Source organism: Schistocerca nitens, chromosome 10 (genome assembly GCF_023898315.1).
Source record: "Schistocerca nitens isolate TAMUIC-IGC-003100 chromosome 10, iqSchNite1.1, whole genome shotgun sequence".
In the NCBI taxonomy this organism is placed as follows: Eukaryota; Metazoa; Arthropoda; class Insecta; order Orthoptera; family Acrididae; genus Schistocerca; species Schistocerca nitens.
This window is the reverse complement of record NC_064623.1, coordinates 199,861,835-199,880,752: the sequence shown is the minus strand read 5'-3', so window position 1 is coordinate 199,880,752 and position 18,918 is coordinate 199,861,835. Positions and strand designations below refer to the sequence as shown.

The 18,918-nt window shown below is 45.4% G+C and overlaps 1 protein-coding gene across 1 annotated transcript in view; it reads right to left on the bottom strand.

Moving 5' to 3' along the window:
• Positions 1-12,615: 12,615 nt before the first annotated feature.
• LOC126209992 (trichohyalin-like) overlaps positions 12,616-18,918 on the bottom strand; it is a 190,313-nt gene continuing 184,010 nt past the window's right edge. The window contains exons 4-5 of the mRNA XM_049939101.1: positions 16,762-17,028; positions 12,616-12,789 (exon numbers count right to left, since the gene is read on the bottom strand). Coding sequence (XP_049795058.1) covers positions 12,616-12,789; positions 16,762-17,028 — 441 coding nt within the window. The remainder of the gene's footprint in view (positions 12,790-16,761; positions 17,029-18,918) is intronic.

Sequence of the window (18,918 nt, the reverse complement as noted above, 5' to 3'; positions counted from 1 at the left end):
GCAATGCAGTGGCTCTGTCAGTTGAGTTCTGACTGAGATCTCGTCTTGTATGCCTTACGCACTGTTGTTTGTTCTCGAACCTCACCATGTTTCGGTTCTCCATCTGGTTTACTCTATAGACTTGTCTACTGTCATGTGCATTAATGGTGGTTATTGTTATCATTTGCCATTTCTGTCTGTGGTTGCTGTCATTGTCCTGGTTGTCATCCATATCTATCTTAATATGGGTTTGTGGCACTCACTGTCTGCACCCTTGACCAGTCAGCCTGTGGCTTCTGATATGATCGCCATTCCTAGAGTTGGTAGGAAGCACATGTCAAATGCTATGATGCAGTCCTTAAAATAAATAACACATTGTTGGGCAGCATGCTCAACAACTGTGTGATCCAGTTTTTTTTGGCACAGTTGGTCATCCGTCAGACAGCTTGTTGGTTGTCATGCTCAAGTAGAACACAGCACATTTCTTGCAGTTTAGCTTGTATATCACAGTACTTGGTTCACAGGTAGCCTTGCCTGTGATGCTTCTGCCAGGACTGGAATAGGTGGTGGTGGGAAGATGTATGGCACACGTCTAGCATCCAGTTACATTATAGGTATATGGGCCATTAGACAAGGGTTTGGGAGCAGGGGTTGCATAGGGATGGATGGAGGTATTTTGTAGGTTTGGTGGGCGGCAGAATACTGCTGTTAGAGGTCTGGGAAGAATAGTGGGTAGGACATAGCTCATTTCAAGCCATGGTGAAAGGTCATGTTGGAGGATGTGACTCAGTTGTTTTGGTCCTGTGTGGTACTGAGTAACAAGGGGAATGCTTCTGAGACTCAGACGTGGTGGGTGACTGAAGAGATGTAGTAAAGATGTCTCCAGTCACTCACCAGTTCCCAAACTCCCACTGTACAGCCACAGAGGAGCATTCCCCTCATGTCTCAGTACCACCGAGAACTGGAACGCCCCCCTGCAGGTTCAGGGTTAGAATAGGCCCGCATTATTCCTGCCTGTTGTAAGAGGTGACTAAAAGGAGTCTCAAATGTTTTGGGCTATATGTGATGGTCCGCTCTCAGGTTTGACCCCCATTTTTCCAAGTACTTCCAAAGAGCGAGCCAATTGGTGAGGGGCACCTTTCATGATGCGTTGTGTCCATCGTGCATTGAGACCTTTAGCCAGATTTCTCGTCATCTCATTGTAGTCCCGCTCATTCACCATCTCTTGGGCAAGGATGCATTCCTGGATGCGATTTTTCACCATGCACTGTGCAGTGTTGCTTGCAGAGATGACGATCATGGACTCCCTTGCACCTAATATCCAGCATGGTAGCCAGTCAGTTGTGGTGGGACCACAATGTGCCCTGTTGGTTGTAGCCCACTGACAACACAGGGATTAATCTGCTGATGCTGGTGCTGTTAACTCCCAACATATGCCAAGGAGTAGATGCCTATCTCCTTGGGGCATCCGGACACTTGGCAATGGTCATCCTACCAGGTGGCCCTTGCTCAGGCTGGGTGGCACCCATGGGGAGGGCCCTTGTTCAGAGTGGGTTGCATCACGGCGGATGAACTGCAATGAAGGGTGGTATATCATATCTTGCTGGTGGCCAGCTACCAGCAGTCTCTAAGCATCCTCGAGCTCAATTCAATGTTCAGAAATGTGATCCCAAATCGTTCCCTTCTCTGACCACACCGTGGGAGGAGCGTAAGGCTCAGGATTGCAGTGACACTTATTTGCCCAGGCTCCTAGTTTGTACAAGATCTGATGGGGAGTCTTTCATGTCAACAAAGCTTAAATTCTTCATAGAGCATTTAGAGGACAAGTTTGGGGAGGTGGAGGGCTTGACCAAAATGCGCTCTTGATCAGTATTGATAAAAACAGCATCCTCTGCCCAGTCATGAAGGTTACTTAGTTGTGACAAGTTGGGGATATTTGTTACCATCACAACCCATAAGAGTTTAAATATGGTGCAGGGTATTATTTTCCATAGGGACTTTCTTTTGCAGTCTGATGACGAGATAAGAGACAGTTTAGAGCATCAGGGTGTTCCTTTCGTCTGACGCTTTCCTTGGGGTCCAAAGGATAATCAGATTGCTACCAGTGCCTTCAGCTTGGCATTCAAGGGTGATACATTACCAGAGAAGGTCAAGGTGATAGTCTGCCACTGTGATGTCAAGCCCTATATCCCTCCCGTGATGCAGTGCTTGAAGTGCTGGAACTTCTGCCATATGTCTTCCTGCTGTACTTCCAGCCTCACATGTCGAGATTGCGGATGCCCATCACATCCCAATACTCCATGTGCCCTGCCTCCCATCTGTGTCAACTGCCGAGAACCTCATTCACCTTGCTCACCAGACTGCAGGATCTTACAGAAAGAGCAAAAAATCATGGAATATAAGACCCTGGACCGACTGACCAATGCTAAGGCTAAGGAGGGGACCGTTGGGTCCCTCCCTTGCCAAGTTCCACAAGTGGGTAGGATGATGCCCGGCAGTGTCATAAGAGCCCACAAGCATCTGGTCGTGGGCGCTTCACGATTCTCCTGTGTCTCAGACAGAATCGGTGAAGTCCTCCAAGCCAATGAAACCCAAGGAGCAGTGAGAAAAGACCAAGAATAAGACCTCAAGGAAGGAATTTTCAGAGGCACCCACTCCACTGCAACATAAAAGCTCTGCATCTGAGGGCAAGGTAGGGATTCTGGCATCTGCTATGGACCTAGGATTCGCTGGAATCTCAGACGCAATGGCTGTCACTCACACAGATACTCACAGTGGCAGCAGGTGACCCAGCGGCGTAATCTGCTCCTCGGTCCTTCATGCCTTTCTCGGCCATGGACAATGTCATCCTCCAGTGGAACTGCAGCAATTTTTTCCGCCATCTTGCTGAGCTCCGACAACTTCTCAGCCTTCACCCTTTCCTCAGCATTGCTCTTCAGGAAACTTGGTTTCTGGTGACGTGAACCCCTGCCCTCCATGGCTATCGGGATTATTACAGGAACGGGGCAACTTATGAGAGGGTAACTGGTGGCGTCTGCATCTGTTTCCATCACTCCCTTCACAGCAAGTCTGCCCCTCTACAACCACCTTTAGAGGCTGTCGGTGTTTGGGTGTGGATGACTCAGGCCGTTAGTGTCTGCAGTCTCTATCTTCCACCAGTAGGTGATGTCCCACAACATGTCCTAGATGCACTGATAGCCCAATTGTCACCACCTTTTAAGTTACTGGGCAACTTCAACGCCCATAACCCTATGTAGGGTGGGTCAGTGGCAACAGGCCAAGGCAGCATTGCTGACCAAGTATTGGCACAGCTAGACCTTTCTCTCTTAAATAATGGTGCTGTCACACATTTCAGTGGGGCGCGTGGCACGTCCTCAGCCATCGAACTTCCGATCTGCAGCCCTAGCCTATTACTGTCTGTCCTATGGGGTGTGCATGATGACTTGTGTGGTAGTGACCACTTTCCTATCCTTCTGTCACTGCCACAGCATCACTCTTCTGGGCACCCCTGCAGATGGGCTATGAAAAAGGCTGACTGGGACTTGTTCACATCCATTGCCACTATTGAGCCTCTTTCCGATGATGCCATTAATGGGGTGGTTCACTCGGTCACCACCGGCATCGTTTCTGCCCCGCCCTACGGGTCGGGGGGTTAGAATAGGCCTGAGGTATTGCTGCCTGTCGTAAGAGGTGACTAAAAGGAGTCCCTCCCCCTCAAGGGGGTAGTTTGCGCCTGCGTCTGGAGACGGACGGTTCCATGACTTATATTTGTGGTCATTTTGGTTTTTCACTTATTCTGGTTTCTACCTTCCTTTGTTTGGTTCCTTTCTTTGTCCTTCTCCCTCTCACTGTCTTCCTTAATTTTTCCCTTGCTTTCTTCTCCTTGCCTTCTTCTCCTTGCCTTCTTATCCACCCTCTGGTCTCCGCCTCGGCGTTTGAGACAGTCTGTCCTTTCTCTCCATCTCTCCCTTCGTTTTTCCTCTTCTTCTTTCCTCCCTGTGCGTGCCTCATGGCCGACCCACATGTTGGCACGTGTAGCCGGTGATGGGGTAACGCATAATTCCCTGCCCTGGGTGGACAAGTAAAACACGCACGTACCCCCTGGTAAAGGCCAGGCCCAGGGAGGGGTGATTGCCTGAGCTGATACCTTCTGAACATGCCGATTGGTCCCTCCATCTGTTTCTCAGGAGGTGTGACCTGAGGTGTAAACATTCACCTAAGGCGGGAGTGCCCTCTGAGAGGGTCCCCACAAGGAAGGAGCGCGCCATCGGAGACGCTGGCAATCATGGGGGATTCCTCCGCAATGGATTTCTCTCCATCTCTCTCGACTTCTGCCCAAAAACGGAAACTTGACCAGCCACCAGTGACAAAAGTACTACCGCCTGCCCCACCATTCCTCGTCGTTTCTCTATCTGAGGATGGAAAGGATTTCTCCTCTGTCAACCCTATCGTTATACAGAAGGGCGTAGATGCCATAGCCGGATCTGTCAAGTCATGTACCAGGTTGCGTAACGGTACCTTGTTACTAGAAACTGAGAGCACCTTTCAGGCACAAAAACTGCTTCGGGCCACACTCTTGTACACGTTTCCTGTCCGGGTGGAGGCTCACCACACTTTGAATTCGTCTCATGGTGTGGTATATACTAGATCACTCGACGGATTGACTGACGAGGAGATTCAGTCTTTCCTCACTGAGCAGGGCGTGACGGCTGTCCATAGGGTCATGAAAAAGGTTAACAATGACCTTGTACCAACCCGGACACTTTTCTTGACCTTTGACAGTGTTCAGCTGCCGTCACGTATCAAAGTGGGCTACGAGGTTATTTCTGTTCGCCACTATGTCCCGACACCTACGCGCTGCTACCACTGTCAGCATTTTAAACACACTCGCCAGTTTTGTTCCAATGCGGCTAAATGGGACATTTGTGGCAGGGATGCCCATGAGGGTGACTGTCCACCTCCATCTCCTCGTTGTGTGAACTGTCAGGGTGACCATGCAGCCTCCTCCCGCGACTGTCCCATCTATAAGGAAGAACGCTGTATCCAAGAAATTCGGGTCAAAGAGAAAGTGTCCACCTCGGCTGCTCGCAAGCTGTTTGCTAGTAGGAAGCCCACGCTGCTCCCAGCGGGGAAATACAGCACTGTCCTCGCCTCTCCTCGGACTACCCGGGAGGTAGCAACCCAGACATGCGATCTGACCTTCAGCACCACGGTCGTCCGTTCGGCCAGTGCTAAGATCGCGCGGTCGACGTCTCCTCTTCCTCCCGTCACCCCTCCAACACAAGCACCTTCATCAGCTTCAGCTAAGACAAAGATCCAGAAATCAGATGCCCAGGCCTTCAAGAAGGAACCGTCCCATGCAGACTTCCTACGTACCTCGCACTCCCAGCCGTCGACCAGTGCTTCCACTAAAAGACCTTCCAAGAAGGCTCATAGGAAGCACAGTTCTGCTTCTCCTCCAAGGCGCATTTCTTCCCCTGCGCCACCCAGCGGTTGCCGCCCCAGGCCGTCATCCGTTTCGCCTGGCCGACTGCTGGTAGCCGAACATCTGGCCGTCCACCGGCGGAGGAAGCTTCTCCTCCCGGCCATCTTAACGAGATGGCCGATGAACCTATAGAACCAATGGACGATGACTGTCTGCCTACTGATAGCGTCGGCAGTACTTGCTCGAAGCCAGGCCCTCGGTGGCCTTCGAGGTGACCACTTTTTTCATCTTCCTTTTCTTCTCACGATGGCACTTATTCACTGGAATATCCGCAGCATTCGCTCCAACCGAGAGGACTTGAAGTTGCTGCTCCGCTTGCACTGTCCGCTTGTCATAGCCCTCCAGGAAACGAAGCTCCGCCCATGCGATCACATTGCCTTGGCACACTACACCTCTGTGCATTTTGACCTACACCCTGTGGTAGGTATTCTGGCTCATGGAGGGGTTATGTTGCTGGTCCGGGATGATATTTACTATGATACCATCACATTGCACACCGGCATGCAGGCAGTTGCCATCAGAATTAATCTCCCCACTTTTACATTTTCTATTTGTACCGTTTACACTCCATCGTCGTCTGCCGTTACCAGGGCAGACATGATTCAACTTATTGCTCAGCTGCCTACATCATTTTTGTTAACTGGAGACTTCAATGCCCACCATCCCCTTTGGGGCTCTCCAGCATCCTGCCCGAGGGGCTCCCTGTTAGCAGACCTTTTCAACCACCACTGGACTCGCATTCGGGAGGACGACGGTTCAATCCCGTCTCCGGCCATCCTGATTTAGGTTTTCCGTGATTTCCCTAAATCGTTTCAGGCAAATGCCGGGATGGTTCCTTTGAAAGGGCACGGCCGATTTCCTTCCCAATCCTTCCCTAACCCGAGCTTGCGCTCCGTCTCTAATGACCTCGTTGTCGACGGGATGTTAAACACTAACTTTTCAACCACCTCAATCTTGTCTGCCTCAATACTGGCACCCCTAATTTTCTTTCGGACACAACTCACACGTATTCCCATTTAGACCTCTCTATATGTACTACCCAAATTGCACGCCGGTTTGAGTGGTATGCCCTTTCTGATACATATTTGAGCGACCACTTCCCGTGTGTTATCCATCTCCTGCATCATACCCCCTCTCTGTGCTCAGCTAGTTGGAAAATCTCCAAAGCCGACTGGGGGCTCTTGTCTTCCGGGGCGACCTTTCAGGATCAAACCTTCACAAGCTGCGATAGTCAGGTCGCACACCTCATGGAAGTCATTCTCACTGCTGCTGAATATTCCATCCCTCACACCATTTCTTCTCCAAGTTGCGTGCCGGTCCCCTGGTGGACCGCAGCATGTAGAGATGCTTTACCTGCTCGCTGACGTGCTTTACGCACCTTTAAACGCCACCCTACAGTGGCGCATTGTATCACTTATAAACGATTATGCGCGTAGTGCCATCGTATTATTAAAGAAAGCAAGAAAACCAGCTGGGCTGCTTTCACAAGCAACTTCAACAGTTTTACTCCTTCTGTTATCCGGGGTAGCCTGCGCCGGCTATCTGGCACTAAGGTCCACTCACCAGTTTCTGGCTTGACGGTCGAGAATGATGTCCTTGTGGCTCCTGAGGATATCTCCAATGCCTTCGGCCGCTTTTTCGCAGAGGTTTCGAGCTCCACTCATTACCACACTGTCTTCCTCCCCCAAAAACAGGCAGAGGAGGCTAGGCCACCTAACTTCCGCTACTCGAATAGTGAAAGTTATAATGCCCCTTTCACCATGCGGGAACTCGAAAATGCACTTGCCCGGTCACGGTCCTCCACTCCAGGGTTTGATTCTATTCATATTCAGATGCTGAAGAACCTTTCTCCTGCGGGTAAAGGTTTCCTTCTTCGTACTTATAATCGCATCTGGATTGAGGGACATGTTCCTGCATGCTGGCGGGAATCTGTTGTAGTACCAATTCCTAAGCCGGGGAAGGAAAAGCACTTGCCTTCCAGTTATCGACCCATCTCGCTTACCAGCTGTGTCTGTAAGGTGATGGAGCGAATGGTTAACTCTCGTTTGGTTTGGCTGCTCGAATCTCGGCGCCTACTTACCAATGTACAATGTGGATTTCGTAGGCGCCGCTCTGCTGTTGACCATCTGGTTACCTTGTAAACCTTCATTATGAATAACGTCTTGCGGAAGCGCCCGACCGCGGCTGTGTTCTTTGATTTGGAGAAGGCTTACGACACCTGTTGGAGGGCGGGCATTCTCCGCACCATGCATACATGGGGCCTTCGCGGTCGCCTCCGTCTTTTTATTCGTTCCTTTTTAATGGATCGACAGTTCAGGGTACGTGTGGGTTCTGTCCTGTCTGACACCTTTCGCCAGAAGAATGGGGTGCCACAGGGCCAGTTTTGAGCGCCGCTCTCTTCACCATAGCGATCAATCCAATAATGGATTGCCTCCCAGCTGATGTCTCAGGCTCCCTTTTCGTGGACGATTTTACCATCTATTGCAGCGCGCAGCGTACATGTTTCCTGGAGCGCTGTTTTCGGCGTTCTCTTGACCATCTTTACACCTGGAGTGTCGCCAATCGCTTCCGTTTTTCTGCCGAGAAGATGGTCTGTGTTAACTTCTGGCGCTACAAAGAGTTTCTCCCACCGTCCTTACGACTCAGTCCCATTGCTATCCCATTCGTGGAGACAACAAAATTTTTAGGTCTTACATTTGACAGGAAACTTAGCTGGTCTCCACATGTCATATTTGGCTGCCCGTTGTACCCGTTCACTAAATGTCCTCCGTGTTCTCAGTGGTATGTCGTGGGGAGCGGATCGAACCATCCTACTTCACCTATATTGGTCGATCGTCCGCTCAAAGCTGGATTATGGGAGCTTCGTATACTCCTCTGCACGGCCGTCCATCTTACACCGCCTCAACTCCATACAACATTGGGGTTTACGTCTTGCGATCGGAGCGTTTTATACTAGTCCCATCGAGAGTCTTCATGCTGAAGCCGGTGAATTGCCACTGCCCTACCGGCATGATATACTGCTTTGTCGGTATGCCTGTCGGCTACTGTCAATGCCCGACCACCCGTCATATCGTTCCTTTTGTGACGACTCCCTCGATCGTCAATACGGGTTGTATGTCTCTGCCCTGCTACCCCCTGGAGTTCGCTTCCGTCGCCTCCTTCAACACCTTAATTTTTCACTCCCTGCAACCCTTAGAGTGGGAGAGAGCCACATGCCACCTTGGCTCCAGGCTCAGGTTCGCGTTCACCTTCACCTCAGCTCACTCCCAAGGGAGGTTACCCCCGGTTCGGTATACCGCTCCCGTTTTGTCAAACTTCGTTCGAAGTTCATTAATATGACCTTCATTTATACAGATGGCTCTAAGACCAATGACGGGGTCGGTTGTTCTTTTATTGTCGGGGCACAAAGTTTCAAATACCGGCTCCATGGCCATTGTTCGGTCTTCACAGCTGAGCTCTTTGCCCTCTACCAGGCTGTTCTTTACATCTGCCGCCACCGACATTCTGCTTATGTCATCTGCTCTGATTCCCTGAGCGCCATCCAGAGCCTCAGTGATCCGTATCCGGTTCACCCTTTCGTGCACTGGATCCAACACTCTCTTCAGCAGCTGGTGGACGACGGTTCTCCGGTTAGTTTTATGTGGGTTCCTGGCCATGTCGGTATCCCTGGGAACGAAGCTGCAGATGCCGTGGCCAAGGCTGCGGTCCTCCAGCCTCAGACAGCTTTTTGTTGTGTCCCTTCATCAGATTGTAGCAGGGTCATTTGTCGGTGCATTTTATCGCTGTGGCATGCCGATTGGGCTGCACTTACGGACAACAAGCTTCGGGCCTTGAAACCTCTTCCCGCGGCTTGGACGTCCTCCTCACGTGCCTCTCTGCGGGAGGAGGTAGTTTTGGCCTGGTTACGAATTGGACACTGCTGGTTCAGCCATCGCCATCTGCTGACAGCTGCGCCAGCGCCGTTCTGCCCATGTGGGCACTTGCTGACAGTCCACCACATTTTAAAGTCCTGTCCGGATTTTACTACACTGCGTCTTGACCTTGGCCTGCCATGTACTCTCGATGCCATTTTAGCAGATGACCCAGGAGCAGCTGCTCGTGTTCTTCGTTTTATCAAATTGACCAACCTGTCTAAGGACATTTAATTATGCTGCTTTTTTTTTTTTAATCATACGCCTGTTGATCTTTTATCGTGTTTTCCCTTTTAGTTGCTGTTTTAAACTTGTGCCTTGTGGTGCATACCTAATGTAGTCTGGGCGCTAATGACCATTGAAGTTGTGCGCCCTATAACCACAAAAAAAAAAAAAAAAAAAAAAGTCTTGATAGAAAGTGAAGAAACAGAAACAATTCCTGATAGTCACTGGTACATTAGATAGGCTATAGTCACGGATCCATTTAAATGGTCTGAAGCTTAACATATAAAAAACAAAGTTGATTCAATTCAGAACCAAATAGTTAAAATACCAGGAAATTAGTATAAATCATAAAAGTGAAGAGTTAACAGAAGTGCATTCCACCAAATTTCTAGGTCTACACCTCAATAAGAATTTAAACTGGAACACACATATTGAGTACCTGTGCAGCAAACTGGGTAGCTTTGCATGTTCCATGCATGTATTATCAAGTGCTACTAACATGTCCACTCACAAAGTAGCATATCTAAGTTACTTTGAATCAGTGATAAGATATGGCATTCTTTTCTGGGGGAGCTCCAATAATATATCTCATGTACTGAAGCTCCAGAAGAAAATTATCAGAAATATGTGCACTGCACAGCAAAGAGGGGCATGTCGTCCATTATAACAGAAAGTAAAAATTTTGACTGTCCCCTCCCTATACATATACCAGCTAATGATATCTTTACACAACAAACCGGAATTGTTCATTAAAAACCAATTTGATCATCCATACAGTACAAGGAATAAAGATATTTTATGCTTCCTGCCCATAGGTTGAAATTATATGCTCAGACCCCATGATATAGGGGCACGAAAGTCTACAACGAACTTAAAGGCAAAAACATTCTAAACATGGAACTAGGAATACTAAAAAAGAAGTTACATGAAATTCTTTTACACAAATGATATTACTCATTAGAAGAATTCATGGAAGATGAACTGATAATTTGAGGAGAATCCAACCACAAATTAGCATTATATAGTGGGGAAAAAAAACTGTCCATTATCAAGAAAGATATTTACCCAAGCTGGAAAAGAAGAAAACATAGATACTGCTACATAGACTAAATATAGTTTTAAAAATTAATATTAGATTCTAGTTTGTTATTTTTGACATGTTTCCTGTACCATAATCACATGATTTGTAAGTGTATGTTATGAGACTAATAAATCGCAATTCACAATAGTTTGGTTTATGTTGTTCCATGTCTTGGGGACTGATGACCTCAGATATTAAGTCCCACAGTGGTCAGAGCCATTTGAACCATTTTTAAGGAAATAAGTTCTGGCTTACATGAAGGGAATGTGTTAGGATCCTTAGATTTTATGGTAATGAGTAGAGAAACAAAATTAATAGATATTGTCTTTTCACTGGTGAGTTATCTGTGATGTACTGCATAAATATTGTCAGGTGTTAGTAAACTTTTGAAGTGATGCAATGGTTGTCAAATTGCTTTGAATGTGACATAGTATAATATTAAGTAATTTTTGTAAGTTTTCTAATTTTTTTCATATAACTTATATAGAACCAATTTGTTTCAGAGATACGAAATCCTCCTCCAGGATTGGTGCCCAGTTCTAATAGAGGGACAACTGCATTTGGAAGGAATCAGGTATAGTTAAAGGACACTACATCTGATAATGACCATTCTTCATTTATTATTTTTTTTAAATTTGTTTTTCCCCTTTGATTCAGATGTGTATTTAGAAATGCTTGCTGTTTTTCTTCTTACCTCCAGTCCATTTTGCTGATTAGCTTCAATGTTCAAAAAGATCACAAATAACTGTGATGCTGTGTGGACAAAAATAAAATTGAGTTGATCAGAATCTTAATCTCTTCAAAAGGAGCCTCACACGTTGTTGGGGTTCCATGATGAATACTGATGCCACCTATTAAAAAAGTAATTCACATACCAAAATGAATATGTTTGAATAATTAGTTATGGATATTCAGGTCAAAACATGGGAAAAAAAGGAAAAATATTTCTAATTTTCTGGAGTATTGTGACTTTTCTAACACTTACTTACAGCAAGGAGAAGAGTCTGTTGATATGGAATTCCACTGTACCCATTTGTCTGTTTACATCCAAACTGATAATAAAAATACAGGTGTGATTTTACAGTGTTTGGCAATATCTTAGATTTTACAATAACTGCCAGTACTTCACTACAAAGGGAAATTATCATTTGTTCATCACTGAAATAGAACAAGGAGACCGATGGTGTGTATGCAAGTGTTAAGGTACGCATTGGATCTCTTGCATCTGGATCTTATCAAATCTACCTTCTTTGTGTGTAATATCTTTGCCTATTAGTATAGTGCATACATATGAGGCACTCTCCATTTTGGAAGCTAACTCAGTAGTCCTTTGATTACTGAAGAACACGCTCTTGTAGCAGCAGTCTTCCTTTATCAACAGCCATGTGATAATATTTTTGGGATAGAGAAAGGAGTGAGCATGATCAGTATTAGTTCTTGTTTCTGTTAAGACCTACATTAGAAATTGGCAAATCAGGGTAAAAAATCTACAATCAGGAACAAAAAGAAACCACTGCAGCAAAAACATTTCACCATTACATACTGCTTCTGGATGCTGTTCTTGCAATATGTGTTGAATTCACTGTACAGATATAATGGTATATAATTGATAATTTGTCAACATATATCATAGCACACAATAATGTAAAAATTTAGCTATGTTAGATTCACTTGAATGGTATAGTTCCTAAATGAACCAGCAGGTAACTTTTATGTTATATTTTACTCGATCTTATTTTTTTGTGAAAAGCTTATTACATTGGATAAACACAAAGACTGGTTGTGGGTAATAGATGTGGTAGTGAATGAGAATTTCCAGGTTTAATTTAAGAATGATTTGTTCATGGCACAATTTCACAATGAAATTTTGTTTGGATAGCCAGTGAAAGATCATTCATGATCACTTGAGAGTGATATGAATCCTGAGGGAAGCCTCATCCTGAGTCACTGTTAGGTGAGGTGTCCACGGGGTGGGGCAGGGGGCAGTGGGCAGGGGTGCTGGAGCACACTGTGTGGTTTACTGTGAAGTAGTGTGGTGGTGGTGCAGTGTAAAATGGAGCATCCGGGCTGGTCGCTGGCAGTTGAGATTGATGGTTATGAGGCATAGCCTGTTCATGGCCTGGCACTGAGGAAACAACTGAATACTGTCACAGGAGCTTGCACTTCACCTTAAGTATCCATCAGGTGGAAGTGTGTACATTACAAAGTCACATGCAGAAGGAGTGTGCTTCCTCAATAGCAGTGCCACCCGTTTCCTGAAGCCGGTGCTACTCAGAAACCTGACCGGTGCAACCAGGGAGCGCCTGTATCTACTAGCATATCAACAAACTGTTTGTACTGTATCATGTCCACAACATACGATGCCTTTGAGGTATTTATAAGTATTTACTGGTGGAGAGATGCCTTTGGGGTGAGGGTAGGCAAACTGTTTTGGGGGAGACATAGTGCTGGAACCATAATGTAGTCAGCTTGCAGCTGATATACAATTGTTGTAAAGAAGGTGATGAGATATATGATTAAAAGTAATAAACATTGTCCAGTTTGGAACCACACAAAAATCTATACATATGATTGGTGAGGATGAAATTAAACATCACCAAAAATGAGAATCTGTTGTAGCTTAGAACACAACCTTTAGTGCACTCATAAATGAACACATGTTAAAATTACAGCTAACCCTATGCCCTACTTAAATGTCATTGAAAAGCACTGTACATTATTGTTCAAAGTCATCAGTCTTCAAAAAGAACTCGGGTTGAGCACTTCTGTGTAATGTATTTTCCATGTCAATCAATGATTTGACTCGAGTAGTGGCAAGTTGTACATAAACAAGTATTATACCTTTGCTTCATTGGATGTGAAGGATTAAGACAAATGTGAAAACAGATTTGAGCAAGTCCAGTAATCAATACATAGTTATGAAATATATTTGATAGAAGATAAAGAGAAGTAATAACCAAATAGTTTCCTGTAAATCAAAGTAGTTAAAAGGAATCTGTCCCCTCTAATGTGTCCACAGTATGCTGACCATTTACAGCCCTGTAGTACAACATATGAACAATGACTCTAAAATACCTAACCAGCAGAAACTTGAGGTGTGTATCATGCCTTGTCAGTGATATTTTATTTCAAACTTGACAGGAGTAGCTGCTCCTAGTAAATGACATTCCACATACGGGCAGTTTTTTCTGCTTTTTAAACCCACCACTGGGGCACAATTTTTGTAGATTGCAACAGACCTCTAGTGACTTCTGTATTTTTCCTGCTGTATTTTCCATAGCGGTGTGGCAACTTCCATTATTAAAGAGCACGTGTGTGCGTGGGGAAGAGAAATAATGTAGAATCAATTTAACTGAAACAGATTGCATGTGCTGCTATGGTACATCCTACCGTTACAGATCAGCACCATTACTGCTATGAAAGGGGGATCAGTATGGCACCCCTCAGTGTCCAGAAGAGTCAGAAAGCACAGGATTGTATTCTGCACAGCAGAACAAAGCATGTTCTTAGGTATACTCGCTACCTGTCTCAATGTGCTGTGCTTCAGATCAGCACATGTGTAAACCCTGTCCTTCAGGTAGTCCCACAACCATAAATCACAGGGAGTGAGAGCAGCTGATCATGCCGACAAAGCATTTGGAAACAATTGGTGATAATTTGATCATTTCAAATGCGTTTTGTAGAAGCAGATGAACTTCATGAGGCATGTGCAGTGGGGCCACATCTTGTATTAAAACTGTTGATTTCAGTATGTCTCTCCTGCAGGACAGGTATGATGTTCTGGCAAAGCATACAGCATCTGGCAACGCAAGGATACAGCATGTAGGGTGCTAATGCGACTGGTTATAAAGTGCTGCTGGTGTTCAGGATCTGCACCAGGTCAAACTATAGGAAGTAACATCAAAGTAGTTTAGAGGCAGGCTGCCAGATATCTTACCAGTAGACTCAAACACATGCAAGTGTACATGTTACAGACATGGTTTGGTAACCCAAATGAGAATTCCTGGAGGGAAGGACCATGAAGATAACATAACATATGAGAAACTAGGCATCATATGAAGGCATATAGAGAGTAGAGTAATTCTTCCCCCCCTCTAACTGTCTGTGAGTGGAACAGGAATCGAAACAACTAGTAGTGACACAGGGTACACTCTTCCATGCACAGTATGGTGGCTTATGGAGTATGTTTGTTGATGTGGATGTAAATGTAGAACCTGTCTCACTCCCTGCTCAACCATTGATTTTGTAACTGCCATTTTGATTCTATGTGTTTTACCCCCTACTACCTTCACAATTTCAAAGTATTCCAGTCAACATTGTAAAAAAAAAAAAAAAAAAAAAAAAAACCTTTTTCCAAGTCTAGAAATGCTGTAAATGTAGGTGTGTATTTCATTAACCTCTCTACCAAGAGAAGTTGTAGCGTCAGTATAGCCTTGCATGTCAGTGTATTCATCTGGAATCCAAACTGATGTTGTCCATGGATGGCTTCTACCAAGTTTTCCATTATTTCATAAATTGTTAGTTTAGTATTTAGTAACTAAACTGACAATTCAGGAATACTCACAACTGTCAACACCTGCTTTCATTGGGATTGAAAGTATTGCATTTTTCTTGAAGTCTGAGGGTATTTCACGAGTACCATAAATCCTGCACACCCGATGGAGTAGTTAAGTCGTAGATTGCTCTCCAAAGGCTATCAGCTCCTGAAAGTTTGTGGCCTCAATCTGTGATAATCTACTGTACTCAAACCTTCCATCCAACAGTTTCCATCTCCTCTATCATATTATTTCCTCACAATTATCTCCCGCCCTCTCATGTGCTACTGTCTGCTAGTGCACCTGCTGTCTTTCGGCTTCCCTGCTCCACTCCATTCTTGCTCATTTCTGCCCCCTCCCTCCCTGCCCCACAAGCTAAAAGCTCCCAACACTGTGCCTGGTACCTGCACACTCTGCCAGACAGTGCTCTTGTCTCCTCACCCATGCACTACTTCTCCCTTCAACCCCACCCCCCACTTGTCCCCCCCCCCTCCCACCACTGGCACGCCCCACCCCTGTCGGCAGCCCCACTCCCACCCCAGTATTACTTCTATGACATGGTCAGACATTGCTTTGTTATAATTAATGCCATCATACTGAGGACATGAGAGAATGCATCAAGCATAGGAATGTCATGTCCAGAGTGTGACTTCAGGCAACATGAATGCACACAAAACAGATAAACAGATGTGGGTGTATGCTGGCCAGATGAGGCATGTAATGTTGCTAGAAGTGTAATAGTGACTCCTACATGGCTAGTGGAATGGGAATACAGCTGGCAGTAAGAGAATGAAGTTTCACATGAGGGGAAATGTGGGTGATGGTAGCCACTGTGTGGTGCGGGTGGCACTGAGGGAGGTGACAGGGTGGAGAGGAAGTGGCCTGGACAAGTGCAAGGCACATGACTTGAAGCTATTAGTAATAACAGGAATTTGACTGTTGAATGAGGTCACAAAGTCAGTGTTCAACAGGCCTCAAAGTGAATAGGATAGCCATTTAGGAGCGAAGTTGCAATTAGCTATTGGGTTTGAAAATCACAATTGGTCTCCATAAACAAAGTGCCATCACACAAACAAGAGCAGGATTTTACAGTGCCTGCAATTGCATCAACACATTTCTGAATAATAAATGGATTAACTGTAGCATAGGACTGACCTCCTCCAGTATGTGATCCATTAGCAAATGAGGTGCATCTGGGAGATTCCAAGAATCTTAGCCTTATTCTGTTTACTTTTACAAGACGTAGACTGAGATGTAAACATTTTCCTTTTTCACTGTTGTATCTGTTGAAATGGTGACCAGGCAGTCTCATTCTGAGAATGTCTGATGTACCTCAATGAACAGGCCATGCAAGAAATCTGGGTGAAGGGGGAAAGTGCCTTACCTCATCATTCGTGAGTTGTTGGTTAGTCAAAAACCATATGTTTTACCACCTGGGGCTAACCACCTTACCATTCTTTCTGTGCTCCCTGAAGGACATGGCCATGCAAACTTGTGACCTCAAATTCAGCACCACAGTTGTAAAATTGTATTGTATCGAAGTACCATCCCCGTCTCCTTTTCTTCCTCCTCCTCCTCTTCCTCTTCCTCCTCCTCCTCTTCCTCCTCCTCCTCTTCCTCCTCCTCCTCTTCCTCCTCCTCCTCCTCTTCCTCCTCCTCCTCCTCCTCTTCCTCCTCTTCCTCCTCTTCCTCCTCTTCCTCCTCTTCCTCTTCCTCCTCCTCCTCTTCCTCCTCCTCCTCTTCCTCCTCCTCCTCTTCCTCCTCTTCCTCCTCCTCCTCTTCCTCCTCCTCCTCCTTGTCCTCCTCTTCCTCCTACTCCTACTCCTGCTGTGCAACAAGCCACCAAATCCTCACTCAGCGGTAAAATGACCTGATATACAACTGAACAGCCAGAGAAGACATTAAGAATACCCCCTAAGAAGACTTGTTTGTTGCTCGAGCCAACAAACACCTGAGTTTTTATCTGCCAACTACAAAGGCTCCAAGAAATCAAACAAACGGTCCACACCTTCCCCAACTTGGAGATCCTCTTCCACTGTATTGCCACATGACACCTTCACATGGACAACCTCAGTTTTGTCACATGATACCCTCATCCAGCCAAGCTCAATTTTCCTGGTGTGCATCGCCTACCAGTTCTGTCCTCAAATCCTCAGACTGGGCCAATGGGAATACTGGCACCTCTGTAGATCTCATGGAACAGTATCTCCCAGTAGCAATAAGTCTTTAAGGCAGCCGTCAAGGTGACTAGCCTTCCTTTGTTCCCTCTCCCCAATCCCCATTATGATTCTTCTAAAATGGAATGTTGTTGTTGTTGTTGTTGTTGTCTTCAGTCCTGAGACTGGTTTGATACAGCTCTCCATGCTACTCTATCCTGTGCAAGCTTCTTCATCTCCCAGTACCTACTGCAACCTACATCCTTTTGAATCTGCTTAGTGTATTTATCTCTAGGTCTCCCTCTATGATTTTTACCCTCCACGCTGCCCTCCAATGTTAAATTGGTCATCCCTTGATGCCTCAGAACATGTCCAACCAACCGGTTCCTTCTTCTTGCCAATTTGTCCCACAAACTCCTCTTCTCCCCAATTCTGTTCAATACCTTCTCATTAGTTATGTGATCTACCCATCTAATCTTCAGCATTCTTCTGTAGCACCACATTTCTAAAGCTTCTATTCTCTTCTTGTCCAAACTATTTATTGTCCATGTTTCACTTCCATACATGGTTACACTCCATACAAATACTTTCAGAAACGACTTCCTGACACTTAAATCTATACTCGATGTTAACAAATTTCTCTTCTTCAGAAACACTTTCTTTGCCATTGCCAGTCTACATTTTATATCCTCTCTACTTCGACCATCGTCAGTTATTTTACTCCCTAAATAGCATAACTCCTTTACTACTTTAAGTGTCTCATTTCCTAATCTAATTCCCTCAGCATCACTCGAGTTAATTTGACTACATTCCATTATCCTTGTTTTGGTTTTGTTGATGTTCATCTTATATCCTCCTTTCAAGACACTGTCCATTCCGTTCAACTGCTGTTCCAAGTCCTTTCCTGTCTCTGACAGAATTACAATGTCATCGGCAAACCTCAAAGTTTTTATTTCTTCTCCATGGATTTTAATACCTACTTCGAATTTTTCTTTAGTTTCCTTTCCTGCTTGCTCAATATACAGATTGAACAACATTGGGGAGAGCCTACAACCCTGTCTCACTTCCTTCCCAACCACTGCTTCCCTTTCATGCCCCCCTCGACTCTTATAGCTGCCATCTGGTTTCTGTACAAATTGTAAATAGCCTTTTGCTCACTGTATTTTACCTCTGCCACCTTTAGAATTTGAAAGAGAATATTCCAGTCAACATTGTCAAAAGCTTTCTCTAAGTCTACAAATGCTAGAAATGTAGGTTTGCCTTTCCTTAATCTTTCTTCTAAGATAAGTCGTAAGGTCAGTATTGCCTCACGTGTTCCAACATTTCTATGGAATCCAAACTGATCTTCCCTAAGGTTGGCTTCTATCAGTTTTTCCATTCATCTGTAAATAATTCGCGTTAGTATTTTGCAGCTGTGACTTATGAAACTGACAGTTCGGTAATTTTCACACGTGTCAACACCTGCTTTCTTTGGGATTGGAATTATTATATTCTTGAAGTCTGAGGGTATTTCACCTGTCTCATACATCTTGCTCACCAGATGGTA